Source organism: Aphelocoma coerulescens, unplaced genomic scaffold (genome assembly GCF_041296385.1).
Source record: "Aphelocoma coerulescens isolate FSJ_1873_10779 unplaced genomic scaffold, UR_Acoe_1.0 HiC_scaffold_75, whole genome shotgun sequence".
Taxonomy (NCBI): Eukaryota; Metazoa; Chordata; class Aves; order Passeriformes; family Corvidae; genus Aphelocoma; species Aphelocoma coerulescens.
The window spans coordinates 1,300,656-1,313,233 of NW_027184061.1; the positions used below are offsets into that span (position 1 = coordinate 1,300,656).

Consider the following 12,578-nt stretch of genomic DNA (forward strand, 5'->3'; position numbering starts at 1 on the left):
AACCCGCCCCAGCCCCCTGCCGCCCCCTCCGCCCGCAGCCAGCGCCGAGCCCCGCCAGAACCGAGCGCGGCTCCCACCTGCGCTGGGGCCGCCTCCGAGCTCCGCCGCCGCCTCACCGGGCTCCGGCCGCCGCCGCCGCTCCCGGGCCCGCACAGACGCTCCGCCAATGGCGCCTCTGCTGCGCCACGGCCGCCCTGCCGGCGGCTCCGGGCCCGGGCTGCTCCCCGCTCCGACCAATCAGCGCGCCAGAACCACGACTGACGGCAGCACCGCCCAATCGCAGCGAGGGGCGGGCTCTGCACACGGCCCAGCCTCGCCCCGCGCTCCCAGCGCCCCCCGGGCTGCGTGAGGGGAAAGCCGCAGCTGAGGAACAGCCCTGGAACGGGCCCGGCCCGAGCCGCCATTCAGCTGGGAAGGGAAACAAAGCTCTCCGCTGCTCCCGGCCCGACTTGCCCAGCCCTGCGTGTTGGCTGCCTCCTGCTCCTTGGGAAGCCCTGCAGCCTCCCGACTCCCGCCCCTAATTCGGAGCATCAGTGCATGGCTTTGATTTCCCCGAAAAAGGGAAAACCGCCCCAAACCCCTTTGGCTGAGTGCACGAGGGGAGAGATTTGTGGCACAAAACTCCCAAAGTCGTTTATGCCCAGCTTGGGAAGAACAACCCAAGCCAAGCGGAGGTGGGACCCCCCAGCAGCGCCTCTCTGCCGCCCCAGCTGAAGCCCTCGCTGGCTGCTCCAGGCGGGATGGGCAGACTGGGAGCACTGGGAAGGGGCCCCGGCTCGGGCCGCAGCCCCCGGGGCAGCCCCACGGCAGCTCCAAGGCTCCGCCAGCCGGGATGGAACGTGGGAGGGGGAGCAGGGCAAGGGCCGGGGCTGTCGGTGCCCAGGGGACACAAGGGACAGCGGGGGTGATGAGCGGGAAAGACTCCACCACTGGAAGAAGTGGTACAGCAGGAGTGTTTATTCCAGCGCTGGGACACACGGGGGATCGCTCCTCCAAAGCCATTCGTGCCGACAGCTGCATTCAGCTCGGTATTTATCGGGTTACAAGTTCCATATTCATTGAGTTTCCCCAATCCGCCTATACATATTCATCACCTAGCCCCGCCCAGCCTCGCTTCGTATTACAGTGAGCCCAAAAGTCATTTACATCCGCATTGTGCTTGTGCAGTGTTGTCTGGTGGTCGTGGGCAGGGGTCTCCGAGATGAAATTAAGGATCTTCCTCATCCTGAACTTTTCACCTTTCCTCCCTGCGCGTGCTCTTTATGTCCCCGGGCTAAGTCCAAACTTCAAGACTGGTTTGAGTTAGCTTTAGGTTAAAAACAGGATCTTTGGTCAAGATTCCTTCCCTTTATCAATAGTCTCATATCTTCTCATCCTGCTTTGGTAGGCACAATAAGTGTTGGGCAATCTGTATGCATTGCTTCTAACAAACCAATTCTTAGTAAATCATTTTATCTCTGCTTCCCCATCCCCCTGATTCCCCACCCTCGCTCTCGGCCGCGTGGGAACGTGAGGTGGGTTGGGTCTCATGACCGGGACCACCGATGGAGGGGACAGGGGCACAGGAGGGAAATGCAGGGTCTGCAGCCGGGGGGGACCCCCGGTGGAGGGGGGGGCCCAACGCAACACGAATCAATGCGTGGGGGGCGCCGGGCATGGAAGAGGGACCATGTGCGGGCAAAAAGCCCACCAGTGCCACCATAGGGCTGCCACCATCTTGTATGGGCGGAGTGGAGGCGGGAGAATTAAAAATAAAAGCAGCAGCTGGGATTGCGTGTCTGACTCTGCCGCTGCTGTGATCTTGGATGAGGAAGATCAGGATGAGGAAGATCCTTTACTTCATCTGAGGAAGACTCTTATTTCATCTCGGAGACCCCTGCCCAAGGCCACAAGACAACCCTGTGCAAGATCTGCCGCTGCTTGATCAAATTTGAAGTAGAGAAAACCGGAGAAGTAGGTATGGGGGAGAGGTCTGGGACAGAACCCGGGATGGCCTGGCCAGCACCACACTGAACGGGTGGGTTCAGTAATACAGTCGGTAGCAGAGTTGAGAAGGGTACTTGCCTGTGTTCTGGCAGGAGCATTCATTGCTTCTACACTGTCGAAAGGTGCAGGGACAAATACAAACATAATCCTGAAACTCACAGTTCTATCTGGGGGTGGGGAAAAGACAGGACTAGGGAACAGGGACCAGTGGGGAAGCTCTGGGGGAGTGATGAGGGCTAGAGGCCAACAGCCAAACGGGGAATTCAACCTGGGGTAGGTTAACATAACAGAACCATGCATCCTGGGAGAAGCCTTTTTGGTCACCCTAGCATAAAAAGGCTCTTATGGTACCAGGGACTTGTGTTACTGAGAACTCTCTGTCCCCTGTAATGTACGTTCACCGGCCACCACAGGTGGGAGCAGCGGGATGAGCTTGGCTGAATCTGCCGAATCTGAAGAGGGAAGGGGCCGGCTCCGGCTCCGCTGCGTGGATCACTCAGGCGGTGATTTGTGCTGGGATGAGAGGGTCACGGTGTCACCCTGTCCCTGTCCCCATCCCACAGGATGGACGTGGCTGTGGAGCCACCTGATCCCACCCCAATCCTGCTGCAATCCTGCTCCATCCATCCCATACCAGTCCTGCTCCATCAATCCCACCTGATCCCGCTCCATCCATCCCACCTCATCCCGCTCCATCCATCCCACCTGATCCCGCTCCATCCATCCCACACCAATCCTGCTCCATCAATCCCACCTGATCCCGCTCCATCCATCCCACCTCATCCCGCTCCATCCATCCCACCTGATCCCGCTCCATCCATCCCACACCAATCCTGCTCCATCCATCCCACACCAGTCCTGCTCCATCCATCCTGCCCTGATTCCCCTCTGGAATCCCACCCCGATTCCACTCCGTACCTGTGGTCGAGCTGTTGGTTCCCATGTTTTTTCCTGCAGAAAGAAAAGATCCATGAGATCCCAGCACAGATCACACACTGGGATTACCCCCAGGATCCATCCTGGGATCCGCATGGAGGGGATCCAGAGCCGGATCCACCTCTGGTACGCACCGGCTGGCGGGCTGTATCCATGCTTCTGCCTCCTCCCTATGGAAATAAAGTGGGATCAGCATCCCTGGTGGGGGATTCCCGGAACGGTGCTGGGCGGATCCGTGACCTGTCCCGACCCCCATCCTGTGTCCACCCCATACCGGATTGGAGCTTCCAGACGATGAATCCGACGTGGAGAACGAGGATGACGATGGCAGCGATGATGGACACAGCGACCAGCAGGGTGAGATTCCCGCCGGATTCTGGCTCTGGGAAACGCAGGACAGTGAAGAGGCGGAGGGGAATCCCCAGCTGGGAATTCCCGAATTCCCAATTCCCACATTCCCAATTCCCACACTCCCAGCCTCACCCCAGGCGAAGATCCCGGGCTCTGGCATTCCGGAATGCTCCACCCGGCAGCGGTACTGCTCCCGCTCCTCCGGCCGCGCCTCGATCCTGGCCCAGGTGTGGAAGGTGCCGTCGCTGTTGGGAACGACCCCGCCCCACTCCGTCTCCTGATCCCGGATTTCATCCCCCTTCATCCAGCTGACCGCGATGGGCCTGGGGTAGAATCCGTAGGCATGGCAGGACAAGATCAGCGTCCCGAATTCCTCTCTTCCGGACACGTGGACATCGGGGGGCTCTGAAATGGGACAACGGTGAGATGCATCCATGGAATTCCGTGGGAAGGGGATGGGGGTGAGATCCGCCCATGGAATTCCACGGGAATGGGATGGGGGTGAGATCCACCCATGGAATTCCCACAGGAATGGGATGGGGGTGAGATCCGCCCATGGAATTCTACGGGAATGGGATGGGGGTGAGATCCGCCCATGGAATTCCCACAGGAACGGGATGGGGGTGAGATCCACCCATGGAATTCCCACAGGAATTCCCATCTTCCCAGGTCCTCCATTCCCAAACCCCAGATTCCCACAGGAATTCTGCTCCCACCTTTGCGCTCCAGCACCTCCTGCCCATATCTGACGAACTTCTGGAGCTCGTCCAGGCAGGTGTGCTCCACGTAATTCGTCCAATCCTCCACCGTGACCCCGTCACCATTCCAGCGCCTCGTGGTGACCTGGGCAGCGCCGTCGGCCGGCACAAAGCTCTGGGATCCCGGCTCGAAGGAGAGGAAATCCCGCCCGTCATAGCCATCCCGGCGGGATCCATGGACGCTCCCGTCGGACAGGAGATCACAGCCAGAAACCCGCTGCAGTGTGTGAAGACCTGGGGGGGATCGGACCCACAGAGACCCATGGAATTGTGTCCCAGCCCCACAGAGCCCCAGAGTCCGATGAAAACCCACAGATCCATCCCAGCCCCTTGGAGCCCCACGGATGCACATCCCAAACCCAGGGATCACAAGAGATCCCATCCCAGCCCCACAGATCCCATCCCAGCCCCTTGGAGCCCCACGGATGCACATCCCAAACCCGGGGATCACAAGAGATCCCATCCCAGCCCCACGGATCCCATCCTGGAGCCCTGTGAATCCACATCCCAGCCCCACAGATCCCCAGCCCAGACCCACAGATCCCCAGCCCAGACCCATGGATCCCCAACCCGGCCCCACACTTCCCAGCCCAGCCCCACAGATCCCATCCCAGCCCAACGGATCCAATCCCAGCCCCACGGATCCCCAGCCCAGCCCCACGGATGCCAACCCAGCCCCATGGTTCCCATCCCAGCCCCATGGATCCAATCCCAGCCCCACAGATCCCATCCCAGCCCCACACTTCCCAGCCCAGCCCCACGGATCCCCATCCCAGCCCCACCGATCCCAGCCCGGCCCCACAGATCCCATCCCGGCCCCATGGATCCCCAGCCCAGCCCCACGGATCCCCAGCCCAGCCCCACACTTCACATCCCAGCCCCACACTTCACATCCCAGCCCCATAGATCTCATCCCGGCCCCACAGATCCCAACCTGGCCCCACACTTCCCCTCCCAGCCCCATAGATCCCAGCCCCATGGAGCCCATCCCAGCCCCACAGATCCCATGCCGGCCCCACAGATCCCAGCCCGGCCCCACAGAACTCCAGTCCGACCCCACAGATCCCATCCCAGCCCCACAGAACCCCAGTCTGACCCCACAGATCCCATCCCAGCCCCACAGATCCCCAGCTCGGCCCCACGGATCCCATCCCGGCCCCACGGATCCCATCCCGGCCCCACAGATCCCATCCCCGCCCCACAGATCTGTATCCCCGCCCCACAGATCTGTATCCCCGCCCCACACTTCCCCATCCCAGCCCCACAGATCCCCATCCCGGCCCCACGGATCCCAGCCCCACACTTCCCAGCCCAGCCCCACAGATCCCATCCCAGACCCACGCATCCCCAGCCCGGCCCCAAACTTCCCATCCCAGCCCCACAGATCCCCATCCCAGCCCCACGGATCCCAACCCAGCCCCACGGATCCCATCCCGGCCCCACGGATCCCATCCCAGCCCCACAGATCCCATCCCAGCCCCACGGATCCCACCCCGGCCCCACAGATCCCATCCCGGCCCCGCGGATCCCATCCCGGCCCCACAGATCCAATCCCAGCCCCACAGATCCCATCTCAGCCCTACGGATCCAAGCCCAGCCCCACAGATCCCATCCCAGCCCCACGGAGCCCATCCCAGCCCCACGGATCCCATCCCAGCCCCCGCTGCCCCCACTCACCCCCGCTCTGGTTGTACCGGGCCCGCAGCTTCTCCAGGTTCATGGCATCCACCTGCTGGTTCCTCTTGCTGATCTCAGTCCCGCGATCCCAATATCCCGGCTCTGCTCCCTTCTCCATCCACGGTGTCAGTGGCTCCACCCGGCCCCGCTCGCTGCTGTAGCGCTCGAAGGGGATCCCATCCAGGAACCCCACGGACACGAACTGGGGGACCCCCGGGCCGGGCTCCGACACCGCCACATCCAGGTACCGCAGCGAGTGGAGAACTGGGGGGACACGGAGATTTGGGGGGTCGGGGGGGGGGGTCGTGGATCAATGAAAGCGGAACTGGGAGAGCTGGGAAGGGGTTGGGGATCTCATGACCCAGGAAAACGGGTGCAGAGAGTCCCTGTGCCCAGGAAAGGGGTCCAGGGGTCCCCAGTGCCAAGGAAAGAGGAGTCACGAGGTGGGGAGACCTGGGACAGCCAGAATGGGGGGTCGGGGGTCCTTGATGCAGAGGAAAGGGGGGGCTGGGGGCTGAGAAAAGCGGGAATGGGGGTCCAGGGGGTCTCAGGGTCAAGGAAAAAGGATGGGGGGGGGGGGTGGTCCGGGGACTGGGGAAGGCCGTGAAGGAAATATCGGGTGGGATTGGTGCAGGATAAAGGAGTGCAGGGCGGGCCCAGTGCCCGGGACTGGAAATTCAGGGGAGCCCCAGAGCCCAGAATCCCCCCTGAGACCCTCCAGGGACCCTCCCGGACCCCTGGGACCCCCGTCAGAAAGCGCAGGGGGTGGAGAGCTGGGGGGACGCAGAGATTGGAGGGGTCTGGGGGTGTCCAAGGCTCAGGAGGCGGAACTGGGAGAGCCGGGAAGGGTCCGAGGTTCAAGGAAGGGACTGGGAGAGGCGGGATGGGGGGTCCAGGGGGTCCCGGTGCCCACGAAAGGGGGTCCAGGGGTCCCCGGTGTGGAGGGAAGCGGGGTCTGGGTGCTGAGAAAGGCAGGAATGGGGGTGCAGGGGGTCCCTGGAACACGGGAAAGGGGGGGCTGGGGCTGGGAGAGGCGGGCGGAGCCCGGGGCAGAAGTTTGGGAGACCGAGGGAGCGCGAGGGGAGGGGAGGGGGGAAAAGGGGAATTCCAGGGAATTCAGCCGGATCCCACTGGATCCCCCCTGCCGCGACCCCCCTGGAGACCCCTGGGACGCCCGGGACCCTCCGGGACCCCCTTTTGGAAAGCAGCGGGAGTGGAAAACAGGGGGGACACGGAAATTTGGGAGATCTGAGGGGTCCAAAAACCGAGGAAAAGGGTGGGACTGGGGTCTGGGAAGGGCGGGATGCCCGGGAAAGGGGTGCAGGGGGGGTCCCAGAGCACTGACGGGGGGCAGGGGGGGCCCAGTCCCGGATAAGGGGGTGCAGGGGGTCCCGGTGGCCGGGAATGGGGGTTCAGGGGAGTTTCCTTCCCGGAATTCGGGGTTCAGGGGGATCCCGGTGTCTGGAAATGGAGGTTCAGGGGGGTCCCGATCCCCAGGAATGGGGGATCAGGGGATTCCCTTCCCAGAATTCGGATTCGAGGGAGTCTCGGTACCCGATAATGGAAGTTCAGGGGGGGTCCCGGTGCCAGATAAGGGGTTCCCGGTGCTCGGGAAAGGAGTACAGGGGGGTCCCGGTGCCAGGAAATGAACGTTCAAGGGGGTCCCCGTGCTCGGGAGTGGGGGCTCAGTGGATTCTGATGCCCGGGAATGAGGGTCCAGGGGGATCCCCGTGCCCGGGAAGGGCGGTTCAGGGGGGTCCCGGTGCCAGATAAGGGGGTACAGGGGGGTCCCGGTGCTTGGGAAGGGGATGGAGGGGGGTCACAGGACCAAAAATGGGATTTCGGGGGGTTCCCGTGCCCGGGAATGGGGATTTAGGGTGTTCCAGTGGCCGGAAATGGAGGTTCAGGGAGGTCTCGGTGTCCGGGGGTCCCACTCACCTTTCGTCGCCCGCCCCGGGGTCCCCAGGAGCCCCAGGAGCCCCAAGAGCACCCCGAGAGCCGGCGCTGGAGCCATCGCGCTGCTCCGCTCCGGCCCCGCCCCAGCCCTGGCCCCGCCCCCAGCACCGCCTCCGGCCCCGCCATTGGCGCCGCTATTTCCTGCCGGCCAATGGCAGCCCGATTCCCCTGTGACGTCACCGGTCACTGGGCAGATCGCGGTCTCGCAGGTTGGGACGCGGAAGCGAGGGAGACCGAGGGAGCGCGGGGGGGGGGGGGGGAGGGGCTGAGAAAAGGGGAATTCCCGGGAATTCGTCTGGATCCCTCTGGATCCCCGCTGCGACCCCCCTGGAGCCTTCTGGAACCCCCTGGGACCCCCTTTCAGGAAGCGCCGGGAGTGGGGAAGTGGGGGGACACGGAAATTTGGGAGACCTGGGGGGGTCCAAAGGTCAAGGAAAAGGGCGGATCTGGTGTCTGGGAAGGGTGGAATGCCCTGGAAGGGGTGCAGGGGGTCCCAGAACACGTGAAGGGGATCCAGGAGGGGGTCCCAGTCCCGGATAAGGGGGTGCAGGGGTGCCCCAGTACCCTGAAATGGGGGTTCAGGGGCTCCCAGGTCAAGGAAAGGGGGGTGAGGGCACTGGGAGAGGCGGGATGGGGGATCTGGGGGGTCCCTGTGCCCAGGAAAGGGGGTCCAGGGGTCCCCGGTGTTGACGGAAAAGGGGGCTGGGGGCTGGGAAAGGCAGGAATGGGGGTGCAGGGGGTCCCTGGATCAGGGAAAAGTGGGGGCTGGGGTCTGGGAGAGGGGAGGGCCGGGAAAGGGGGTGCGGGGGGCACTGGTGCAGGATAAGGGTTTAGGGGGTCCAGGTAAAGGCATGCAGGGGGGTCCCAGTCCCCAGGAAAAGGGGGTCGGGGGCTTTCCCTCCTGGGATTCAGGGTTCAAAGGGGTCCCGGTGCCCAGAAATGGAGGGTCGGGGGGTGCTGATGCCCACGAGTCGGGGTTCAGGGCGGTGCCCGTGCCCACAAATTGGGGTGAGGGCTGTTCTAGTGCCCGGAAAGGGACATTCAGGGGGGTCCCGGTGCCCAGGAAATGGGGTACGGGGGGGCTCCCTTCCCGGGTTTCGGGGTTCAGGGGGGTCTCTGTGCCCAGGAATGGGGGTGCAGGGGTGTCTCTGCCCAGGAATGGGGGTGCAGGGGGGTCCCGGTGCCCAGGAGCAGGGGGCCAGGGGGGTCCCGGATAAGGGGTGAAGGGGGTCCCTGTGCCCAGGAATGGGGGCTCAGGGGAGTTCTTTTCCCGGGTTTCGGGGTTCAGGGGGGTCCCGGTGCCGGGAGATGGGGGTACAGGGGGGTCTCTGTGCCCAAGAATGGGGGTGCAGGGAGGTCTCTGTGCCCAGGAATGGGGGGGGGGGGGGTTCAGGGGGGTCTCTGTGCCCAGGAATGGGGGCTCAGGGGGATCCCGGAGCCCAGGAATGGGGGTGCAGGGGGTCCCAGTGTCCAGGAATGGGGGTGCAGGGGGGTTTCTGTGCCCAGGAATGGGGGTTCAGGGGGGTTCAGGGGGTCTCTGTGCCCAGGAATGGGGGTGCAGGGGGGTCCCGGTGCCCAGGAATGGGGGTGCAGGGGGATCCTGGTGCCCAGGAATGGGGGTTCAGGGGGGTCTCTGTGCCCAGGAATGGGGGTGCAGGGGGGTTTCTGTGCCCAGGAATGGGGGTTCAGGGGGGTCTCTGTGCCCAGGAATGGGGGTGCAGGGGGGTTCCGCTGCCCAGGAATGGGGGTGCAGGGGGGTCCCGGCGCCGGGGCAGGCTCCGGGCAGATCCCGGTGCCGCAGCTTGGGAGACGCGAAAGTGACCGAGGGAGCGCGGAGGGGGGAGGGGACGGGGACAAAAGGGGAACTCCCGGGAATTCAGCTGGATCCCACTGGATCCGCGCTGCGACCCCTCTGGGACCCCGCGACAACCGCTTGGGACCCCCTGGGACCCGCCGGGACCCCCTGGGACACGTGAAGGAGGTCCAGGAGGGGGTCCCAGTCCCAGATAAGGGGGTGCAGGGGTGTCCCAGTGCCAGATAAGGGGGTTCAGGGAGGTCCCTGTACCCAGGAATGGGGGGTTCAGGGGAGTTCCCTTCCCGGAAATCGGGGTTCAGAGGGGTTCCCGGTGCCCAGGAATGGGGGTGCAGGGGGGTCCCGGTGCCCAGGAATGGGGGTTCAGGGGGGTCCCGGTGCCGGGGCAGGCGCCGGGCAGATCCCGGTGCCGCAGCTTGGGAGACGCGAAAGTGACCGAGGGAGCGCGGCGGGGGGGAGGGGACGGGGACAAAAGGGGAATTCCCGGGAATTCAGCTGGATCCCACTGGATCCGCGCTGCGACCCCCCTGGGACCCCGCGACAATCGCTTGGGACCCGCCGAGACCCCCTGGGACACGTGAAGGGGGTGCAGGAGGGGGTCCCAGTCCCAGATAAGGGGGTGCGGGGGTATCCCAGTACCCTGAAATGGGGGCTCAGGGGAGTTCCCTTCTCGGGAATCGGGGTTCAGGGGGGTCCCGGTGCCCAGGAATTGGGGGTTCAGGGGGGTTCCCATCCTGCATATGGCGGTTCAGGGGGTCCCCGAGATGGGGAATTGGTTCCCCCGAAATGGAGATCCAGAGGAGTCCCCGTGCCCAGGATTGGGGGTTCAGGGGGTCCCGGTGCTGGACAAGGGGGTGCAGGGGGTCCCAGTACCCTGAAATGGGGGTTCAGAGGAGTTCCCTTCCCGGGAATCGGGGTTCAGGGGGTTCCGGTGCCAGATAAGGGGGTGGTGGGGATCCGGTGCTGGGGAAGGGGGTGCAGGGGGGGTCCCTGCTCACAGGAATGGGGGGCTCGGAGGGGTCCGGGTGCAGCGGAATGGGGGTTCAGGGGGTCCCGGTGCCGGGAGATGGGGGTGAAGTGGGTCCCGGTGCCCAGGAAATGGCGTTCGGGGGGGGCTCCCTTTCCGGGAATCAGGGTTCAGGGGGGTCCCGGTGCCGGGAGATGGGGGTTCAGGGGGGTCTCTGCCCAGGAATGGGGGTTCAGGGGGGTCCCGGTGACCGGGAATGGGGGCTCAGTGGATTCTGATGCCCGGGAATGGGGGTCCAGGGGGATCCCCGTGCCCGGGAAGGGCGGTTCAGGGGGGTCCCGGTGCCAGGTAAGGGGGTACAGGGGGGTCCCGGTGCTTGGGAAGGGGATGGAGGGGGGTCACAGGACCAAAAATGGGGGTTCCGGGGGGTTCCCGTCCCCGGGAATGGGGGTTTAGGGTGTTCCCGGTGGCCGGAAATGGAGGTTCGGGGGGGGTCCCGGTGTCCAGAATTGGAAGTTCAGGGGGGTTCTGGTGCCCGGGAATTGCGGTTCAGGGCGGTCCCGGTGCTGGTGGTCCCACTCACCTTTCGTCGCCCCCCCCGGGGCCCCCAGGAGCCCCAGGAGCCCCAAGAGCACCCCCAGACCCAGCGCTGGAGCCATCGCCGCCTTCACCGACCGCAGCTGTGGCGCAGTTTGGGAGACGCGAAAGCGAAAGTGGCCGAGGGAGCGCGGGGGGGGGAAGGGAAAAGGGGGAATTCCAGGGAATTCACCTGGATCCCCTCCCCGGACCCTCCTCGGCCACGTCCTGCGGGACCCCCGGGCCGGGCTGGGCTGAACTCCCGGGCCCTGCGGCCAAACTCTGCCTGGAACCCGCTGGGTTCGGCCCGAAGCGGGGAAAGCTCCGGGACCCGCAGATCCATTTTGTCCTGCGGCTGTGGGGCCCCAGCCCCGAGGGAGCAGGACTGGGCGCTGGGACCCCGATCCCTGATTCCCAATCTCCTTCTCTCCCTCTCCTGTCCCTTTCCTTTGGGTGATCACAAATCCCAGAGCAGCTGCCGAGCCCCGTGCCCAGTTCGGGTTTCCCAGCAAAGGGAGGCCTGGGGCTGAGGTGCCCCGGGATGGCCGGGAATGGGGGTCCGGGGGTCCCCGGAGTCAGGGAAAAGGGGGATCCAGGGGCTGGGAGAGGTGGATACCCGGAAAGGGGGGGCAGGGGGAGTTGGTGCAGGGTCAGGGGCTGCAGGGGGGTCCCAGTGTCCAGGAATGGGGCAGAGGGGAGCAGGATCTGGGAAACGGCGGCGGCTGCTGGGAAGGGACCAGGACAGAGAGGGACAGGCTGGGATGGGCTGGGACAGACTGGGACACTGGGATGCACTAGGACTGGGACCAGAACCCAGGGGGAGCAGAACTGGGGAACAAGGAATCATACTGGGATATACTGGGACCACACTGAGGGCTACTGGGAGCATGCTGAGAGCAACTGGCTGCTCCTGGGATATAGTGGGCATGATTGGGATCATCCTGGGACTGACTGGAATCGTACTGGGACTGACTGGAACCACAGTGGTGGTGAAAGGGCACAATTGGAAAAATGCAAGGGGCAGCTGGGATCATCCTGGGAGCAGCTGGTGCATGCTGGGGTCGTACTGGGACCATACTGGGAGTGACAGGGTCATGTTGGAGTGACTGGCATAATACTGGGGGTGACAGGGATCAAACCAGATTCATAATGGGAGTGTCTGGAAGCTACTGGGATCATACTGGGGGTGACCAGACTCATACTGGGAGCAACTGGGGCCACAATGGGGGCAAAAGGCATCATAGAAGATATGACTGGGTTCATACTGGAAGTGACTGGGGCCACACTGAACTCTTACTGAGTGAAATGAACCATACTGGGCATGACTGGGAGAAACTGGGATCATGTTGGGGGCAACTGGGATCCTATTGGGAGTGACTTGGAACATGCTGGGAGTGATCGGGATCATACTGGGGGTGACTGGGAACAGCCGCTGAGGCGGCGGCGGAGCTCGGAGGCGGCCCCAGCGCAGGTGGGAGCCGCGCTCGGTTCTGGCGGGGCTCGGCGCTGGCTGCGGGCGGAGGGGGCGGCAGGGGGCTGGGGCGGGTTCGTTGTGCCG

The 12,578-nt window shown here is 64.5% G+C and overlaps 1 protein-coding gene and 1 pseudogene across 4 annotated transcripts; both read right to left on the reverse strand.

Moving 5' to 3' along the window:
* LOC138102438 (zinc finger protein 850-like) overlaps positions 1-12,578 on the reverse strand; it is a 385,524-nt pseudogene that overhangs the window by 118,252 nt on the left and 254,694 nt on the right.
* LOC138102441 (class I histocompatibility antigen, F10 alpha chain-like) lies at positions 943-11,167 on the reverse strand. Of its 4 annotated transcripts, none has more exons than XM_069000153.1 (8): positions 11,028-11,164; positions 5,709-5,972; positions 3,990-4,265; positions 3,406-3,678; positions 3,197-3,304; positions 3,057-3,092; positions 2,905-2,937; positions 943-2,499 (listed from the first exon to the last, which is right to left on the reverse strand). In XM_069000153.1, the coding sequence occupies exons 1-8, from the start codon at positions 11,101-11,103 to the stop codon at positions 2,483-2,485; spliced, it is 1,083 nt and encodes a 360-aa protein (XP_068856254.1). In that variant the 5' UTR covers positions 11,104-11,164; the 3' UTR covers positions 943-2,482. The 4 variants fall into 4 exon arrangements, with proteins under 4 accessions (XP_068856254.1, XP_068856253.1, XP_068856252.1 ...); XM_069000152.1 differs by lacking the exon at positions 11,028-11,164 and adding an exon at positions 7,647-7,744; XM_069000151.1 differs by lacking the exons at positions 943-2,499; positions 2,905-2,937 and having other exon boundaries at positions 3,056-3,304; positions 11,028-11,167.

Excerpts from the sequence above, each read along its gene's own strand:
- LOC138102441 (XM_069000151.1), bottom strand. The coding sequence starts at position 11,103 with ATGGCTCCAGCGCTGGGTCTGGGGGTGCTCTTGGGGCTCCTGGGGCTC. Across the intron at positions 5,973-11,027 it reads CCCGGGGGGGGCGACGAAAG|TTCTCCACTCGCTGCGGTAC; the intron begins GTGAGTGGGACC and ends GTGTCCCCCCAG. Across the intron at positions 3,679-3,989 it reads GGAGGTGCTGGAGCGCAAAG|AGCCCCCCGATGTCCACGTG; the intron begins GTGGGAGCAGAA and ends GTCCCATTTCAG.